Genomic DNA, 20,952 nt, shown 5'->3' with positions numbered 1-20,952 from the left:
TGTGCTTCCCATGCTGTGTGTGCACAACTAGAGACTTGTTTCCAGACAATGCATCTACCTCTGCTCCCCCTTGGAAAACGTTGAGTTCCCACTGGTTTAGAGCACAAGCAATACCAGATCCCCTCCCAGGAAAGAGGCAGTGATCCTCTCAGAGAGGTTTATGATGCTCAGGTAATGCCTGCAACACTTCTTGGCTGCAAGACCCTAAAGCTAGGAAAAATATGCAACGAGACTAAGCAAGGTAGCAACTCAACTACCCCCAAAGAAGAGATTTTTTTCTTTTTTTTTTTTTTCCTAAGGACAGGTTCTCTTCTGACAACCCTCCACAGAGGTTCTCATCCTGTCCTCTGCAACATCACCAGTGTTATCCAGTTTGGCATAGCCTACAGACAGACCTCAAACTTTCATGTCTGTAGGATATGGCTAGGATATAATTCATGCTTGCCATGCTCAAACAAACAAACTTCCAACATCACTTTCATTCTTAACAATCATTATTTTATTAATATATTTTACAAGATTGCAGTTGAAATCATTTAAATACAAATTTTTTTTTATACAGAAAGTGTAATAAAGTTAAAATAGTTCCTTGTGTAATTCATAGCATTATTGCAATGCTTACAAAATTTTGCATAGAGTGTGCAAGGATTGATGTTATTTGATACAAAAAAGCTTTCTGTTTTCCCACACAACCACACACATACATAAATTAAAAAGAAAAAAGCCAAACAAATCTGAAATTCTTAATGAGAACTGTGATAAGATCTTAAATTCATTTTGTCTTGTTTACACAATCAAGGTCATTGGTGATTATCAGAGTAGAGGTCAGACAAGGTATTTTATCATCACAGATGAAAACTGCTCTAGCATATGGGTCATGCCTTTTATGCTACTGCTGTAGATGAACAAGATTTTTGCTTTGACTTGCACTGAATGTTGTTTTGCTGTTGGGTCTACCTACATGGAGCATTTGTTTCATTTATATCAACAACTCTATTGGGATTCATGCACAAGGAAACTAATTCAAATAAGGGATGGATAGTAATAAACCAAACCCAAAACCCAGAATGATCCAAATCAGATCCAGCAGGTCAGTTCCTTCCCTGCTCCCAAACTACTGCACAGAGCAGATCCATCATGAGATCTGGGTTGCAGCTCAGGAAAAGCTGTAATCTAGAGAGAAATCCAAGTGCCAATGCTGGCAACTGAGCCCTTCTTCAATAAACAGTCTAGAATTGCTTAGCTCTGCTCTTCATAAGCATGTTCTTACTCTGCAGGGCAGGATCTGCTCATCTTAACTTCTGTGCTCTATCTGATAGCCCACGAAAGGGGAAAAGAAAGAATTCCTCCAGCAATGCCTGCCATGAGAGGGCCCCTCAGCAGAGAGCCCAGCCCTGCCTGAACACCAGCAGAGCCCCAGTGCCTGCCTGGTGAGATCTCCTGCTTCCTGCATCACCCACCAAATCACAGGTGTGGTTTGTGGCAGTGACAAGGGGTAGTTCATCCTATCTGGATGAACATGCCTCCTTTTTCAGGCAGCAGCTTAAGCTCTTTATCTGCACCTCTGTGCAAATAAACACCTATGTGTGAAAGCTCAATGCAGAAGGGGTCCTGTGTCCCATGCAGCCCGGATACAATTCAAACTGTAGTTTAGACAGAGCAGCCAAACTCCTCCTTTTAATTTCACAAAAGGTGCTAAACCTTCAGGGCCAAACCCTCAGCCTACTAGTGAGTTTAATGGATCAAAATCCTAATTTACACCAGCTACAGTCAGATCCTTGTGCTGTGACTGGCCCCGTTGAACTGCTCCAGCCCAGTCTCCCAAGGCAGCCATCCTGCTGTGCTGCTTGTTCTGGTGCAGAGGATCTGGCAATGGGATGGAGATAAAGGAGAAAGGGCAAAGCTGCTCACCTGCCTCCCCCACCTTGCAGCTTCCTGAGTGGAGGTACCAGGGCACCATCCCCACGGTATCTCCTTGGATGCTGTACAAATATTACCAGGCTGTGGCTTTAAGAGCTGCTCAGCTGCACTTTCTGGAGTTATGGCTGATGCCTTCAAAGTGGTCAAAGGCTTGCTTGAACAGCAACAGCCAGCATCATTTACACCTCTTAGACTGCAGATACATAACAGTAAAATCATTACTACTGCCAAAGGGTTTAATTACCCACTACATCAATAATAGAACTGATACTGAGTGCACAAGCTCAGACGAGCCAGATGAAGACAAAATTTTCAGGCTCTGGCTTAGCAATGGTGTCAACTCCCAGCTCTACAGGCAGCTATCCTAAAGATATCAAGCCATAGTGTTTGGGGGTGGTGGTGTTTGCAGCTAAGTAAGTGCAAGAGAAACTTTTAACAGCAACATTTTGTCATCTATATTCCAGCCTTCAATGAAAATGGCACTGCCCACAAATAATTCATATGCTCTCTGGCATGAGCATGCCTCAAGAGGTTTCAAGGACTCTTATGACAATTTAAAAAAAAAAAAACAACAAACCAAACAAAGAAATTACATTGATTTAGAAAGTGATAATGCATTTAGCAGTAGCAAGCTTTGGAACACTTTATCTCCTATCAGCTGTTAAGCCTTCTGAATGAGGCAAAAATGTGAGACTGAAATTCCTGCTACATGAAAAGATGCACATGAACTATGCCTTGTAATAGGCCTATTCCTGTAGTGGCAAACATGTTAGAAATGGTGAGACTCTCCATTTGGGCAGGACCTGATGAAGGGCTCCAAAAAGTCCTTTTTAATCTTTGAAGAAAACACTGTGTAATTAAGGCTGCCTGTTTTTATCTGAAGGATTTGCTATCAGGGCACAATGCAAATGTAGCATTATTGCACAATTTTCTTCTTCTGATATTTTCTCTTGCTGGCAGAATAAACCAACTAAATATGAGACCAACATACAATTACATATCGCTTCACAACAGAGATAAACTTCCTATTTTTAAATATTGATTAAAAACTAACAAAAACCCAATCCAGAGATGAGTTACCCCAAAAGAACAGACAGCTTGTCTATACCGACTGGTGGCAGGAAAGCAAAGCCATTGCATGGCCTCAGCTGTAATAAGGTGAGAAATTTCCTGGGAGTGACAGCAGTGCTAACTTTCCCACAGGAATTACACTTGTTGCAAATTAATTTTTAAGGGACTCACACCTCTAGTTTAAAGTGACTTGGATGGGAAATCTCCATGATACACTGTGGTTATATTTTCTTCTTCGCTTCAGATAAAAGCCCTGCAGCTTTAAATTTCCATCTTTTCCTGTATAAAGAAAGTGTGTCACTTTTCAGAATGACATAATACAATTCAAATGGCAGGAAAAGAGTGCCTGAAATGATAAAGCCTCAGAGAAATATGTGCATAACCATGGGCTTCTCAACCACAGAAGACTTAAAAGCTTTCTAAATACAAGCTATTCACTATAATTTCAATACAAGCCCCTAGCCACTGTGGTTACTCTGGAAGGAATTAACACACCAGCAATCTTGAACAACCCAAGCTGTAAGTGGTTTCAGTGACTGTAATTTCACTGTGCACCATGAAAGATCAAGCATAATTCCTACTGTATTTAGTAAAATGGATGTTATTAATCTAAAGTAAAATAGGGAGAACAGGCAGAGAAGTTTGCTGCATTACTGTGATTAGGGTGATGTCTCTCACCATTTCGTCCCTCTCCCTCCTACCTGCCTTGTTTCATTCACTCCACTTTGCTTGAGTAATCTCATCAGCACCATGTCGTGTTTAACCCTGCTCCAGTCACAGCTGTAAACTCAGCTACATAATCCCTGAAACACTGCACAAAATTTACCAACAAGTCCCCAGTTTCACCTGGACACAAATTTTGGGTTTGGAGCAGGGAATGTGGGACTGACAAGTCACACTGTGGGGGCTTGGGGGCTTCTGGCTGCATGCAGCCCTATGTATAGGGGGACTTTGGGCCACTCAAATATTGCACAGGTGATTCAGAACTGAGGAAAAAGGTTAAAATGAGGAAAATGGAAATATTGCCAGGATTTCATTGCTCAACAGCAATGGCAATAAAAAGGCTTGGCAAGGCTCTGCAGTAACATGCCCTGCACTTGCTGGGGTGAATTCTGAATGATGACATTTCAAAATTTAAAATGTCATCCTAAAAAAAAAAAAAAAAAGGTAAAAAAAAAAAGAAAAAAGTATTTATGTTTGTTTTGTTTTTACTGTATACACTTTGAAATCATTATGGCCCAGTCACTCTTTTTCACTGAGCAGCTACTGGAGTTCTTAGTCTAAAAATACTCCAGTGCAAGTAAGTGAAGAGCCAGTGCCATTTACTCAGTTTATTATTTACTCAGTTTATACTCTCAGCCCAGGATGATGCCTTTCAGTGTTCTGGGTAATTTCTTCACATTTAAAATTTTGGTTAATCTTGCCTTCTGCTGACATTTAAAGATTTTTCATGTTATTTCCTTTTCTTCCCATTTACTAAGTTGCTTTCCCTGTGCTTTACTGTCTCAAATGCAGCTTTGCAATTTACCTGTATTTTTCCTGCCCAATTCAAAAAAGCACCATTAAAGTGAATGCATTTCAGGCATAAGGGCAACCACAGAAGCAATGAATTTCTCTAAGTCTTTGGTCTTTGTCTCACTGTCTTTTACCATGTGAAAATTAAAGCCATAACAACAAATACAAAGAAAATTGGCTTTTGGTGTAAACAAGTGTATGTGAAGGTGTGTGCGTGTATATTTATATATATATATATATACTTGTATGCTTGTGCACATCTTATGACAACAAAAGCTAATTTCCTTTAAGAACATCTCTATTTGCAGATTAGGTATGATGTGAACTAACCTGACATTTTCTCAAATTCCATGAGAATGTATCTTTAAGCTTGAAGAATTTTCTAGGGACCTTTAAAAAAATTTAGATATCACTTTGCTATACTGGGTATTGCAGATGATATTTTTTAGGTTTATGCCTTAACTATTTTTGGTTCTGCATATATATGATAATTCTTATTAAAGGAGAAAAAAAAGGACCTCTCAAAATACAGCTTTGTGACAGCACATGACTGAGACACCACCAAAAAATAACTCTTAGGGTTTGTTTTAAATGTATGCCTAAGTGAGGCCTTGTACATATTTTATTAGTTACTGTCTTCCCCTTTTGATGACTTCCTTTAGTGTTAACATTTCTTTGTACCCTTAAGCTACCCATTTCACTGACTAATAATGTACTTTGAAAGTTAAAAATACTAACAAACCAAAAGACCCACAAAGAAACTTGCAGAATGGATGTAGTTGTATTATCAGGATCTTTGCTTTTGTTAATGTCAAAGGTTTTTTGCTTTAGAAAAAAAATCCTAATTCATCCATGGAAGCAGAAGGGCCATACAGTGCATATACAGTAGACAGGTGAGCTTCCTGACTGCTTACAAAGTGTTTTTTTTAAAAAAAAAATAATCTCAAAACCCTATAAAGGATTTTAAATATATAAATGTATTTATCTTTAACAGCAGTATTCATGGCTGCCTAAGGTATATTTACCTTAGAAACACAGTCCCTTGATCAGCATTTCAGTGGGGTTTTCCTGCTTCTGCTGTGATGCAGGACACAGTGCAAAGCCAGGGTTCAGTCTCCCTAAAGGCTGGCAGTGTGTCCACTGCCCTCAGAGCTCTGAATTGTCACCTCTCCAGTTCCTGTTCCATCTCAGGCCACAAAAGTCATTGATATCTCTTCCACTGATCTCAGAAGAAACAAATTCACCATCCACCCCAGCCTTGCCTTAGCATTGGGAGGTAAAATAGAACTCTGGTTTAAGATAAACACCATCTCCTCAAATAGCAAATGCTCAGTTGAACTAAACTGCAGATCAGATTCACAAAAAGAAACACACAAAACCTTGTTTGTTTTTGGTGTTTTATCAATGATAGGTAGAGCATATGTATGAAATTCCAGCCAGGGGGGACTCTAATTTAAATAGACTGAGGGAAACCCAACCCATGCAGGTACAGCAACTGTGAGAGACTGCTGAGCAAGGCAGGAGGGAAAAGGACGCTCGTGCACTTGCTTTGTCCAGAAGGTCTGTCCATTACCACACAACAGCTCCAGCAACAAACTGTGAAGCATGAGATATCTGGATGGTTTTGCATGCTGCTTTTCCAACAAAATTTCTTTCACCCTTCCCCCTGGATCTCAGACAATGCAGTCCTGTCTACTCTGGTTTGCCTCTCACTGCACAGTGGGGACTCATCCCATGGCAAACACAAGTGCAGACAGCATCCTCTGCACTACTGTCTTAAAATTCAAGTGAGGCTTAAATGATTTACAAGTCTTTATACAGGGTCAATCCTTCCAGCAACAATACCTCCTCTTTCACCACAGCAAATACTTGTATGCTGTTTAAGATTGAAACATGATTGTAAAATATACTGAAGAAATTACAATTCCTTTACATAGACATAATTAATGTACCCTTTTCACCTCAGAGAAGCATCTGCAGTGATGGCACAGTTGTTTAATATCAGTCCTTAACAGCTTTCCCACAGAAATTTATACCAAAATAAATGGCTGACTGTCCTTCAGCAGTTTCACAGCTTCAAGACAGGAGAAGGTGACAATCTCATTCAAGAGCCCAGCTGAGAAAACCAGCCACTCCAAATGAATTTGGTGGGATGGAAATTCTCAGAGGAGCAGCCACAGGGATGAGGACTGAGCCACCAGTCTCTCAGAAGCAGAGCTTGGGAACTGGGATTCAGCATCCCTGGTGGGTCAGTCCCTGCATCCAGCACTGCCTCTCTCAGCAGCATTAATATGCTTGGGGATGGGGAAGTTAGTGAGACTCATTTTCTGTACAAGCTACTCTTCCTGCAGCATATGTCTTCACAATTGCTCACAGGGGAATTATTCATAAATTGGGGCCTGCTTGCTATAAGATTTGTGAACATTATCAAATGGAACAGGGAAAAAAACACTACAGTTAATGTAGGACTATGAATGGGACTTCAGTGGTGGTCCCAGAGGTAACGTACACAGTATTTTGCTATATTTAACATGGTAAAAAAAGAGTCTGTAGCACTCTAGGTGTCCCGACAGTCTTAATGCATTTCATTGACATCTGTTTTAAGTTGCAACCAGTTTCCAAGACACCTTCCTGTCCCTCCCCCCAAATAAAAGAGTTTTAATAACAAGATAAATATGATGTGCTTCTCCTTGCTGAGTGCATTGACTTAAGGCATAGGCACAATTCCCCTCTTTGAACAGAGATGGTATAGTCCTGTGTCCCAATACAATTGTTATCCTGGGTGACCCTTTGCATTCAAACGTCGACTCAAGACATAATAATTAAGGGAACAATTCATTAACAAATAGCTTGAATTAATTAATTAATCAGAAAACACTACTGAAGTAAAAGTAGATCATTCAGTCCTCATTTAGGAACAAAATTTATGGGACTGCTGCTTTATTAGGCAGCAAGACATCTAATCTAAACTGCATAGAAATCTTTCCTTTGAGTCCACTCAATTTTAGATTAAGCCAGAATTATTCATTTAAAAAAACAAACCCTGGTACTCTCCAGACCACAAAGATATTGTAGAAAAGGAATGGGATAAGTTTTTTTTTTCCAAATTGCTGTCAGCTACATTTTTTCTTAAAGATTGCTTGAAGAATATCAGCTTTTCTTAGATTTCAGTAGGGATGGGCATGGATCTGTCATATTTGCATGTGAGGTTAATATACTCTCAAAAGCATCTCTTCTCATGAGGTTATTGCAACTTGGACACTTTTGCAGTAATTAGTACGTTTGTTTTTCAAAGATTTTTACATGCATGTGGATGCAACTATGGGTCAAAATTCAATGATCTGGGCTCTTATGATTATTTTTCAAAACCTGAACTGTGGAAGTAATGTTACCAGATCAGATTTCACATTTTATGCTGCCTGTGACTCCTGGACTTAAATAAAGAAAAATGCACCCGTGAAGAAGTTCAACCACAGAGTTATATGGGCTTAAATTCTAGAGGAACTAGCATCAAAAGCCCCTGCTTTCTAGTCAACTGGTTTTGTCATGATCTTTATAAATCCTTTTGAAAAAAATCTGTTTAATTGTCAGAATCTCTGATATTTGCAGTCTCCACCAAATCTAGGTGACCTGGAACTATATATCCTAAAAGGAAAGTGACAAAAGTTGTGGCACAGCATCTACAGGACACACCAAATTTGCACGAATGTCTCTTTTTCTGTGGGTAGAATAGGTAATTTTCCCTGTTTATATAAATGGTGATAGGAAATGTTCAGATCTTAAATCTTTACAATTTCACACTGCATATTTTCAAATTTAAGGTGCTAAAGAAGAGTGATCCAGGATACCTGGATCCAGGTTACCTGTTCACTAAGGATGTTCAGGATTTTTTTATTTAGCCCAACTTCTGTAATTTTCTTCCTTCCAAGAACTAAATTCAAGGCCAGTTTTCTTAGCACAGAGATGACTTTAGGTTAGGGTTAGAACTGAAATGTCACATCTGAATAACACAAGGCATCCTTGGCCAGGCAAAGGCAAGTCTCAAACCTTTGCAGAAAAATACATGCTGCCAGCAAATAGATCTGGACTTTTCTACTGCCCAAATGCTATCCATGTCTCTCAACTAGGTGAAAAGCTTCAGGTAAAAATTAAAGAGAAAATTAAGTATAACCTCGGGTACCCTGGATCACTCTAGCTGATCAGTGCAGCACATCTGGCTACTTTGTTGTTTTTTCTTTTTGTTTATTTGTTTGTCTATTGGGTCTTTTTTTTTTTTTAAATTTTGTTTTGTTTTGTTTAATGTCACTGATTTAATGGTGCAAAAATAATCAGAGATTATTTTCCCTTCTCTTCCCTTTGTATGTTAGTGGGTCTACATCCGTTCCAGCCAGCAATCCCATCACTCTGAGATTATGATCAAAAACAAGCGGATGATCATTAAACTGTATTAAAATGGAAGGTCCAGGGGAGCATCAAATCCAATTCATCAGGTTGTACCAGTAAATTTTGATGTGGGAAAAGAAATGCTACAGAAATATAACAGGGTCACCCTGGGATTCCTTGTACTGAAACATCATTTTACACAGAGGATATATATATATATATTTTATATATATCTTTTTATATATATATATTCACACACACGCGCGCGCACACACAAAAAAAGTCTTTGATAGGCTTTCTGTGTTCTAGTAAAAATAGTTGGCAGCTGCAATCTGTGAGACCAGAACTGGCTTTTGTGCTGCCTGCGATGCCCCACTGCAAATTGTCTCTCAAAGGCAGACGCTTGTATTTATCTGGCAGGTTGAGCTTGTGCCTGCCTGAGACAGAAATAACCTCCCGTTGGGACACACACAGAGCTCATAGATTTTTTGCCTGGACCCTGAAGAAGAGGAAGATCCTTGAGGCAAGTTAGGTAGTTTGATTTTTGCAGAATTCAACGTTATCTGAAGTCAGAGGGGGAGAAAGAGAGAAAGATAATTAGGGGAGAGCTGTTACTTTTGGTCTTGCATTTTCAAGAAGCTTCCTTTGGAATTCCACTCTAGAAAAAACAGGTAGACAAATGTGTAACATGGGAAAGTCTGATACAAATTAGGGAAAGCACATGAACTGCTTTTACCCACTGTGTTTCCTTGGCAAGCAGCTTCCTGCCTCTCTGCCCTGGTTCATTTAACCCAGCCCGAGGTAACCACAGCTGGGTGGGGAGTGGGCATGGTTCACATCCACAAAACGTGGGGACTTCTGGCACTATGATCCCATTGCCACCTCCATTTGGAGGCTCACAGCACTGACTTTTATGCATATTTTATGTATACACGTAGCACTTGTATGTAATAACTTAAATGCCAAAACTGACCTGAATTTCCTGTAAAACAGAACATAAAAGTGAACATGTAGCAGCTCTTAAACACAAGGCAGCTACACAGGAGTGTTCTGACATCATCAAGAAGAGCACAGTAAGGTAACCTGCATACCAGAATATTACAGGGCCACTGACAGGATTTGCACTTAACTTGCAACTACAGAAGTAGTCTCCAGTTTCAGTATCCAACCATCTAATCTCCTGAAGGAGGCAACACGTGCATTTTAAAATAAAGTGTTAAAACCTTCAAGGCAATCGATAGTGAAATGCCTTGGATTTCAATTGTAGGGTATCAGGTCAGGGTTTCTTTTTTATTTTTTTTTAAAGTTTGTTGGTTAACACTCGTGATCCATGTTTGGAACATCTTAAAGGGCAAATGTTTAGAAATTACAGGAATTGTTGTAAAAATCCCATTCTATTTATTACAGCTGACACTAAGATAGAAAAATGTTGCCTCATGTGGGAACCCTATTGCCAGGAGGTTGGCACTCATTGGCAAGTTCCTCCTGCCAAAGCTCTTGGTGGATTTGCCAGTGGGAGCTCCTCAGCCAAATGCTTTGGTGTCTTCCATCATTGTGGCAGGAGGTGATGAGAACCATGTGCCCATGTATTTTTTACACACCATAAAAGGCATTACTCAGGCCCTATGTTACTTTTGTTCTGTAATATCATTTTTAGTTATTCTCTCTTCCCCTTTGGAACTTTCCCCAGTGTAACAATCTGTCTCCTAATGTTCCCTTGCTTTCCAAAATGAAAACATCTGAAAGCCACTTTTCAGATTCATACTGGAGAATTAAGATCTTCTTATAGAAAAATGTATAATGAAAGATTTAATTATATTGGCCAAGTGAACCTTTCTTTAAGCTGACAAGGAAACAAAGAATTTCCGAGCACTGTATATTTTACAGCTACATAAATCTGCTTGAACAACAGATGCTATTATCCAAGCACTTTAGAAATAATGAATCAGCCTTTGCCACAAAGCATTTCTCATTTGCATTCGATATGTTCAACCACTGCTAGCAGAAACTAAGCTAGGAAAGTTTGCTGCACCAGTGCTTTCAAACCAGTGTTTCAAATGCAATGGCTCACTGACTCAGAAGGATACTAATCTGCAGGAGATTTGTGGCTCAGTTTGTTTTTGCTGCAGGGCTTGATGTCCTTCACTTACCTCTCCATCTTTGGATTCCAGCCTGAGCTCTGTCCTGCACGTGGCTTTCAAGCTGCCGGCCTCAGCATTGATCTCAATGCCTTTTGGAGCCTCCATCACCAGTGCACGTGTAGGTGACTCCAGTCTGTAACAGAAAGGAGAGTTGGAGACCCTGATGTGTTGAACATTAATGCTCACTCTCAGGCTGTCTTCTTGCACAGCCTGACTGCCCATTGCATGGCACCCAAGGACCTGCTGATCCTCAGATCTATGCCTGCTTTAGTCAGTCGAAAGAATTCATGCAGAATGTGATAATGCACATGCCAAACCCAGGCTGCTAACAATTCATATCAGCTTTGCTATGCTGTGTGCAATAAACCTTCCTTCCTCCGTGATCAGCTTGCTCAAATGCAGGCTCAGGCTTCTAACTAATCAGTGCTGACTGGGGATATTAGTAAAGCAGCATACCTACACAGAGAGTGCAAGCACTTTTCTCCCTCAAACCACTGTTCAAGCAGGAACAAATTAGTTCTCCTAACTCTCGATAATGTGAGGTTTAGAAGGATTTAAGAAGATAAAGAAATCCGCAAAGACCCTAAAATTCCTGGGCTCCAGTACTATGCTCAAATCTCACTGTTTACAGTCGTGCCTCCCTCTGCAGTGCTTTGACCCCTCCTAATCATGGAGATACCACACAGGTATCTGACAACCCTGCTATAGCAATAACCCAGCCAGACCTGCCAGTTGAGGCAGCTGGGGTTAATGCTGTAAGGTGCAGAAGTGCAAGGTCCAGTCTTCCTTGCTGATGTATCCATTTGTAGGTCTTATACTTCTCTCTCCTTTTATAACAGAGTCTATTATTAATTCTTGTATTGAAAATTATTGTAATAAAACCCTAATTCTCCCTCGTTGGGAGTATTATCTTAATTGATTTTACCACCATTTATTTACCATACCATCACAAAATCTAGGCTGGGATCTCCCCAGGTGAAGCAGGCAGGTAGACTGCAACAGAAGCTCCTCTGCTTCAGCTGCTCTGGACAGGCAGCACTGACAAAGCCAAAGCAGAGGGCAGCACACAGCCTTACTTGGGCAGATTTTAGTATTTTCTTGCCTTACTGGAGTGGCTCTTCAGCTGTTTCTCTGCTCTTTATATATAATCGTTTGTGTGAGTAAGTGTATTCTTAAATGGACTCCTGCTGGTATTGAGACAACATGGAAAGCTGAAGGAATTCAGCTGTATTTATTGCAGTCAACAGTTCAATAAAGCAAAAGCACATTTCCCTCAGTGTGTCACTTCTCAAGTTATGACTTTCCCTCTTTTTGGTGTCTTCATATTGTGTTTTTTGAACACCTTTCCTCAAGACCCCAAACTCTTACATAATTTCCTGGCTAACTCAGCTAAATCTAAATTTTGAGGAAGAACTGAGGCATCTGCAGCACAAGCAGTGAGCATGGTGTCACAACTAATAGTGTCTGCACAATATTCCTGAGCTACTTTTTGTTTTTCTCTCTGAAGAAGAGCTACATTTTACACAAACCTTCTTCTGATCCCTTCACTTGTATCACAGGCTGGTTCCTGTATGAGGGACCTGAGGTTAAAGACTGCTGTGACTCAATTTCCTCTTTTTTTTTTTTTTTTTCCTGATTGAATTGCAGATTGCATAGAGGAAAAAAAAGCTTGCAAAGAATGATTGACATGAAATCATAGTGCTACGTGGGATACGATTCCCTCTTTCAATTGCAGTAGCTGCCTTTCCAACATCTGTTAGAATTTCTCTATGGTAAAATGGTCACAGTGCACAGCTTCAGGGCTCTGGCCCATGCAGTCTGGTGGCTGTCATTATGATGGCTTAGCACGCTGCCTACCCCACATTTTCCCTGGAGATTTCTGCCCAAGGATACAGTATGCTCTCATCCTTGGAGAGGTGCAGCTCACAAACTGGTGTTTACCAAGAAAAATAAAAGATGCTCTGCTTGCACTCAGTCACCAGGAGCTGAGCTACGGTGCCTGGGATGCAGGCACACATTCACTCCTGCTGCCTCCGCTCCAGAGACAGGGTCCTCCAGAGAAGCAGACAGCTAAGGCCAGTAATGTCTGAAGTCACTGTAACTTAATTCATGAGAGGAGGTGTCCAGAGTCCAAGACAACTGAGCTGATCGGAGGATAAAATAATTCTGAAGAACCACAGCTAGGTGACTCCAGCTCTCTGACATCTAGTGACTCCAATATCTTCAATGTCTTAGAAGTCTCAATATATTTGTTCATCTGTTAATCTCGGAGCTCTTCTGCCCAATGAGAAATAAACCTTGTAAGCGCATGTCCTGGTCTGAGCCAGGATAAAGGTAATTTTCTGTCTCGTAATTTTGCTTTCAGATAAGTCTCTTGTAAGGAGCTGCACTTACTGAAATTAACGGCAAGTTTCTCAGTCAGTGTCTGCTTCTAGAACTGATAACACTCGATGTTTATAGTTACAGTTAGAGACTGGTGTGCAGAACCAAGGACACTGCTCAGTCCTGAGGAATGTTTTGCCCTCCAGAAGGAGAAAAGGAGTAAAGAGGCCACACCTACAAACCCTTCCTTACGGAGGAACGGACAAGATAAATGACCAAAATCGACCAAACAGAGTATTCTGTCCCATACAAGTCATACTCAGCAAATAACAACACAAAAAGACACAAGAGACCCTCTTGAGCAACTCCCTGTCACTCTATGGTGTGAAGTGGGAGAAGCACATAACTGGGGCTTTGCTGCTGCACTGTAACCCATCCCACTCCTCACAGCACCAAAGATAGCTGGGCTGACCCCCTCATCCTAAATCACTAGCTTAGGCAGCTGCAATATTGCCCACATGCTGAATTAACCAAAACTAATCCCTTTAAAATGAAAATTATAATTTTGAAGCCCGAGGGTTTTTTAGAACCTTTTAATTTCCATTAAAATAATGGAAATGAGTGCAAGTAAAGAACAGCAAAGTGCAGCTCTTCCAGTGAAGAGAAATTTGGGCTTGCAGCCCACATGATTTTGTGCCTGTGCAAAAGGGTTTAGAGTCTGACTCCTCTCTCTTATGTGTTTGATACTGGTGTAACTCCATCTGTATGTGACTTTTGTCCCAGTTTATGGTCCTGTACATAAGGACAGAAAGGCCTTAATAAAAATCTTCCATTGCACTTGAGGGGCATATGATTTAAAGTGATCTAATTTGATTACCTTCTGATATCCTGAATGAATCCCTGAGACACCTCTCAAAACCAGGAGCTGAAAACTCTGTGCAAAGCCAGAAGCAGCAAGTGAGGAGTTTATCCTCCAGGGGGTGTGAGCAACGTTTACCGAATACTTTCCTTTGAAACAAGTGTCTACAAGACACACTGCTTTTAAACCTAATTCTGTCTTCCAGAGCAGAACCAATTTGGAGACTAATAATGAAAGAAAATGATTTAGCGATGCACAGATCATTTGTTCAAAATCAACATTTGTTTTCTGGTGTGATACTCTGGAGCTTTCAGTAGGATTCCCATCTCTCAGTTAGGTGTAAGGCCGTACTTACAGCAGCACGCTGGAAAGGTGGCTGCATGAATATAGATTGTTTCATTATTTGCTACTGCTCTTGAATTTTCTATCCCAGCAATTGGCACATAAGCCCTTCTTACTGACTATGGGTGTAGCTTATTTTTTCCAAGAGTGGGTTCTGACCTTTCTCACAGAGCTGTTCAAGGGGGTGAGTTCACTGCTATCCACAGGATGCTGAATGCAGAACCAAGACACGGTCCTGATGCTCACCACTGCCATAAAGTTACTCCTGTCTCACCTACTGCCTCCTATAGTAGGTGGATTAAGAGTCAGTCTCCTGTCTGGGTGATCTGAGAACTTCTTCTACAGATCCCAGGGTGTCATGTAAGCCCAAAATTTTAAAAGAAATTAAACAAATAACAGGATTTTCTGAGCTAAGTACTCTGGTTCTGCTTATTACAATGGGTGTTAAGTACTTGTGAAAATCCCATTGAGCATCTAAATGCCATAACAAATCTGACCCTTAATCTCAGTTCTTAGTTCTCCAACAGCAGTAATAGCACTTCCCAACTCCACAGGAGGGATGAAATGATACATATATTAGACGTTGTAAAGCAGTTATATACTGTGATAACTGAGGCCCGGTAAGTACCATAGCCAAAGACAGATAGGTAGCAGATGGATAACTGATCTTTCCAAAGCTGCAACATTAAGCTCTTACCTTCATCAAATACACTGTTAGTCTTGTTCCTACCACTGTGCACACTGAATATCAATGTGCAAGATGATGTATGAAGAGGAAGCCTTTCTCCAGCTCACCATGCTTAATGGACAGTGCTAAATGTGCCTCTTAAGCCCTTTTACTCAAACCTGTCACTGAAACATCTCACATTTTAAAGTGAGGCGATGGCACGCACACATCTCACTATGAACACTTCTGCTATTGCTGGAAATTCTGAGCTTACATGAATCAACAAGGGAGCAAAGTTTTCAGTGCCATCCCATCTTTGCTTTGAAAACTTCAAGGAGCTCAATGTATGAATTTGTATTGTGGTTCCAGTGAAAGTCATTCTCTTGGAAAGTTCATTACTAACCCAGATTTCTAGTTTGCATTTCCTTCACCATGAAGTGTCACATTAATCATTCATAAGCATGGACTGCATTTCCTTCTTTTTGCTGTCCTGTCCTTACCCCCTCTTGGATAATTCATCATTATTGTTGCTATTATGAAGAGCACTTTGAATTTGGGAGAGGGTATTTCAGACATGAAGTACAGTACAACAAGCATCTAGTGGCTGCTGACTTGCTTCCACTAAAATGGACATTTCCTAAAAAACTCAAGAAGCTTAACACAAATAGTTCAGGAGAAAAAGTATTCACCTGGGTCCAGCACTGATGCAAACAGGACTTGCAATTTGTGGCTGGTACTGAAGATTGCACCACAGCAGATGGATGATCCTCAACACATGAAAGGAGAAAACCTCAGTGGGGGACCTATTGCTGCCACTTTGCCACTTTATAATGTTTTATTTTCATCACTTACTTTTTTAAACAAGGAATGGCATCAAGCTTCAGAATTTGTTATCCCCAGCAAGGGATTTTTCTGCGTGGGGCACAAACTTTTCTTGCAGCATGGAAATAGAAATACAAGTTTTCTTACAGGAGATGAAGAGCATATTATGTAGCAGTGTGGTAACATAAGCTAATTTAATATTGCTTAGAAACCTCTGGACTGAGAATAGAGCTTATATTACTGCAGCTGTAGCCTATTATTTCTAATGACTCTATTACTTATGGTATGCATCTGACCAGCTACAAGACTTCATAGTGAGCATAAAATTAGCCAATGTTACCACTGTGCATGCTTAGATCTCCTACAATTGGTAAATTATGCCAGCAAGTAAATGTAGAACTCCATCAATTTGTTGGTAATGAATCAGTATCTCCAACTGAAAACTGTTTTCTCTTTTAAGTCACTTGTTTCAATGAAATCAATGGGATCACCCAGTCACAGTGACTTACACTTCTGACTCCATTATTTGTTTATCTTACATATATCTGTTCATAGAAGAGAACACAATACTTTTTCCCCTATTAACCTTGCTTTTAGTGGAACAGAAAAAGTTTGGGAGGGGTCACAAGGGACTGGGTCACCTGGTGAAAACCCCAACTGATCCTAAGTTCCAGCAAAGTCTTGTCATCTTCCAAAGAGCAAAAGGCTCTGCCTTGAGCTCTACCTTTGTCACTAGATTTCCTTCCTATTGGCAGGCACTGCCATTTCATGAGAACAAAATAAGCTATAAATACAGCAATACCAATAATCCTACTACAAAACAAGAAAAGGAAAAAAAGGAAGCTGGCCTTGGTACATTGGAGTGAGAGGTTAAAATAAAAAAAGGAAAAATGCACATCTGTTTCCAAAATACCATGATTTTGACAAAATGTGATGGATGTTGCACAGCAAAAGAGCAGCAAATATTCTGAGAGTTTATAGAAGAGATCATCCCTAATAGGAGAATATGTATTGCTGTTATTTATTTCCTAGCACTGTCACAAATTTTGTTTTCAATTACATTTTAATTAAGCACACCAATTACTGTTTGAATGGGGACATCTGATTACAGTCTCAATCAACTGAAATAAATTTTGGTTGTGGAAGCTTTCCAGGATATTTTCTTTAGGAGCATTAAACACAGAAGTAAACAAGGATATATTATTATCATGTCATCCAGTTGTAAATCCTGCCTACAGCTGTAAATACAGTTTAGTTTGAGAGCATGTAAGCTTCAAGTGTTTATACTTCAAGTGTTTATGCTGCAAACCTAGTAAATGACAATTTTAGTGCAGCCACACTCTGAAACAGATTTTTATTGATGGTGGTCCAAAGTCTCTTGTAATTCCTAATATGATATAGCAAACAATGACTTTTGAAAATTCTTTCAGCTACCATCCACAAACCGTGGTTAATTCCTAAGGAAAAACCAGTTAAATCTGTCAGAGACCTAGCAGAAGCAGAGGTCTAATGGCAATTTATTGGAAATTACAGCTTTCTAATTGAGCCAGAGATAAATCTGGTTCACATGGCAAGGGGCACAACATCTCTGCTTCTCTGTATTTGAACAACACAGATTCTAAAGAGATTTTGTATTAAGATGAGTCAAGAGAAAGAGAAAACACAACTGAGAAAATAATATGAATTATCCTTGGGCTTAACATTATCCTCAGGTAGGGAACCTACTGAACAAGCCACATGAATGGTCCTGCTTGGACTCCAGAAATGCTACAGAGGCCACAGCTCCAGAGGGAGGGCTAATGAGCAACAAGAGCAGTTTGAAACCATCATGAAGCAGGTCAAAACCAGTATTAGGATGATGAAAAGAAGATTTGAGTGGGTCTAGACAAATGAGGAACAGAGGAGTTTTTAGTAATGGTACCAGCTTGCAGCAATAAGCAGGTAAGAAACAGCTTCCACTTTCCTCTGAAAAAACTGTCATCCCTCAACAAGAGGGAATGTTTGAGCATGTAATTTTTCCTGCCTCATTGTGAGTCTCATGTTGGTTTTTTTTCAATATACACTGCATTAGCTGGGGCTTATTCAGAGCACTAAAACCAGTAAAATTAGAAAAAAACATGGATAAACCAAAATAAAGTTGTAAATTCCTACCATACTACAACATAGGAATGGCTGAAGGTCATGTAATTATGCAAAGTTGTTATAGATGGTTTAGGGTTTGGATTTTTTTTGTGGTTTTGGGTTTGTGGCTTGTTTGTTTTGGTGTTGTTTTCTTTTTTTGTTGTTGTTTGTTTGTTTAATTTTGTTTTTAACTTTTTAAGTAATTTCTGGGATGGTTTAAAAGAAGCCAAATACAGTATTTAGAAGACAAAACCAGAGATCAAACAGAAGATATCACATTAATCTAGGGAGAAAAATGCAGTGTGTAATATTAATGAGATTTAGTTTCAATATAAACTGGAGAAGTGGTGAAGGGTAGAGATTGTCAAGAAATTGCATGAGAGTAATGTTTCATGAAGTGGAGGTATGGCTGAGAAACTTAAAATCATCTGGATAATTAAAGATTTCTATTGCTTATAAATCAAGGAAGGAAATTATCATAGAAATTGGGAGACAGTCAAAACTATGTATGGTAAATACAGATGTGGCTAAGGAAGATGATGTGTGTAAGTGGCCAGAGAAGGGATTCAGGGATGCAAAATGAATTGTTCCTATTTTAAGTGTAGAGCAGCTTCACTCTCATCACCCAGTGGGTTGTGAGCAGATTGGTCTTGCTCTGAATGCCTACTGTGCCTGACAGAGCTATACAGAGTGCTGTCTGCAGGACCTTCTCCATCCTGCTTGCTCAGTCTTTCAACCTCAACTGATGAGCCTGAACACCCGCTGTCACTTGGGTGCACATGGTAGGAAACCTCCACCTAACAGAGGCTGGTTGGTGCCAGAAGATGTTGAGTAGCTGGGGGATGTATCCCAACCAGGCAGTGCCGCTGTGCAATGCTTGCCAGAGGTTCTATCAGCTGAGGACATGGGCAGGACTGAGCATGTTCATCCCTTGAGTATGTTAAAATATGTTAAAGTGTTAAAATAATCTCTGCCAGACACCAGCCACACAACGAAATACAGGAGCAGAGAGTCAGATCTGGCTGGAGGGAAAGCAGAGGACAGATGTCCCCTGCTCTGGCATGATCAGAAGTGCAACAATAAATGCCATTAGCACGGAGCTCTAACTAAGCCACAGCACTACTACTGAGGCCACTATCTGGAACTTAAAAGCTTGTAATTTTCTTTATTACAAAACCTCACCAACAAATGTCTCTCATCACAAGTTACATAGTCTGGGTCAAAACCAGACAATTAATGGCCTGGAAATTCCTATATGGCTGTGTGTGCTAACCAGAGGGCTGGGGGGTGCAGTATGGCCATGCCTCTGCTCCCACTGACCATAGCCTGTCTATAGGCCCCACTGTCTAAACCAGCTTTTTATTTTGCTTGTCTGATATACTTTTTATTGTAACTTATTGCAATACAATAAAACAAATTGAAACAAAATAAAATCCTCTGCCTCTTGACTGCATCAATGAGCACACTCATTTCACACATGGAGAAAAAAAAAATTACTTTTTATGTCACCATAATTGCCTAGACGCCAAATGCATCTTTCAGAAACAAAGGTTGGGCTGGTGTAAGTTTCTAATTACAGGTTGAAAGCTTCTAATTAGAAGGCATAAATTCGAAGAAACCCTTTCAACCAGAGATCTATAAGTGGCTGTTAAGATTGTGTATTATCTTGATGTATTGTCACCAAGACAGGGATGAGCAAAAGAACTAGAAACAAAGCACTACAGCTCTTTATCAGGTCCACTGACACTGCTTGCTACCTAACATCTAACAAAGTGCTGCCATCAGGAACACAGAAGAGATGAACACATCATAAAGTAGGCCTGAGGGGCCACTGAAACAACCCTGAGCCATTACAGCAAGGAGGGGGACAGCTCTATTGGAGCCTGGAGGGAACAGCTGAGGATTAAATGGGCTTCTCCTGAATTTTATGGTGGCTTCTGCATGTTGGCAGGACACCTGAGTTGGCCTAAAATTATAAAACTTGATGGAAAGATGGTATGTAAGTCAGCTAGAACTTGCTAGGTTAACCACTAAAGCATTTCTTAATATTGATATTATACAGTGCTCTACTTTACAGTGACTTTCATGAGTGGTCAGTGGTTGACCAGGGCGTCAATTTTGGCCAACTCTCCATTACTTTCATGTTTTGGTCATCTGCTCTACTTTGAGTGAAGGTGGAATGATACAATTTTTTAATCTTATTTTTTTGGTTTTTGGGGTGTTAACTAATCCTGCTGAGCAGACCAGCATGCCATCACTGACAAAGAAATCACTTTCTTGTGATCACTCAACATACTCAAATAAGAGGATTAAGGGAGGGGTGCAGTGCTATGCAAAAGTTGCAGTCATTATCATCAGTACCTTGCATGCAGTCTTCTGCATCAGAGCAACTTTACAAAGAGAATATTGATTTAGATTTCCATTTAAAAATTATTTTTGAAGTCTTTCTATCATGGGATTTTTACCTGCTGTTTGGTCAGACATAAAGGAAAAGGGTCAGGAAGATTAAAATCTCACGTGTATGGTGCATGGGTCCAGCCTGCAGTGATGATTTACTATTTCTCTTCTCTGATAATTTGTTCTATTCCTTCTAAAAAGATTTGGCTTAGCAGTAAATGACTTAGAATGAGAAATATGGAGATAAGAAAATTCAAAATTATTTGAAATGGTAGAATAAAAAACCTGCTGGGAAAAAAGGTGTGTCTGTATGCATCACATACTTGGAGATAATATCCTCTGGAAACACGTACACACTTGCCTAAGTGGATTTGAAGAACTTATTTAGCCTG

General features: G+C 40.0%; 1 protein-coding gene across 8 annotated transcripts in view; it reads right to left on the bottom strand.

Annotated features, from left to right (window-relative positions):
* Positions 1-785: 785 nt before the first annotated feature.
* The window catches only part of SGCD (sarcoglycan delta), a 309,746-nt gene continuing 289,579 nt past the window's right edge, over positions 786-20,952 (bottom strand). For all 8 annotated transcript variants that reach the window (XM_030458786.1, XM_030458785.1, XM_030458784.1 and 5 more), the window contains 2 exons: positions 11,040-11,163; positions 786-9,452 (listed from right to left, as the gene is read on the bottom strand). In XM_030458786.1, the coding sequence (XP_030314646.1) occupies positions 9,279-9,452; positions 11,040-11,163 (298 nt within the window). In that variant the 3' untranslated portion in view covers positions 786-9,278. The remainder of the gene's footprint in view (positions 9,453-11,039; positions 11,164-20,952) is intronic.

This window comes from Calypte anna, chromosome 13 (assembly GCF_003957555.1).
Source record: "Calypte anna isolate BGI_N300 chromosome 13, bCalAnn1_v1.p, whole genome shotgun sequence".
Taxonomy (NCBI): domain Eukaryota; kingdom Metazoa; phylum Chordata; class Aves; order Apodiformes; family Trochilidae; genus Calypte; species Calypte anna.
This window is presented reverse-complemented; position numbering and strand designations above follow the sequence as displayed.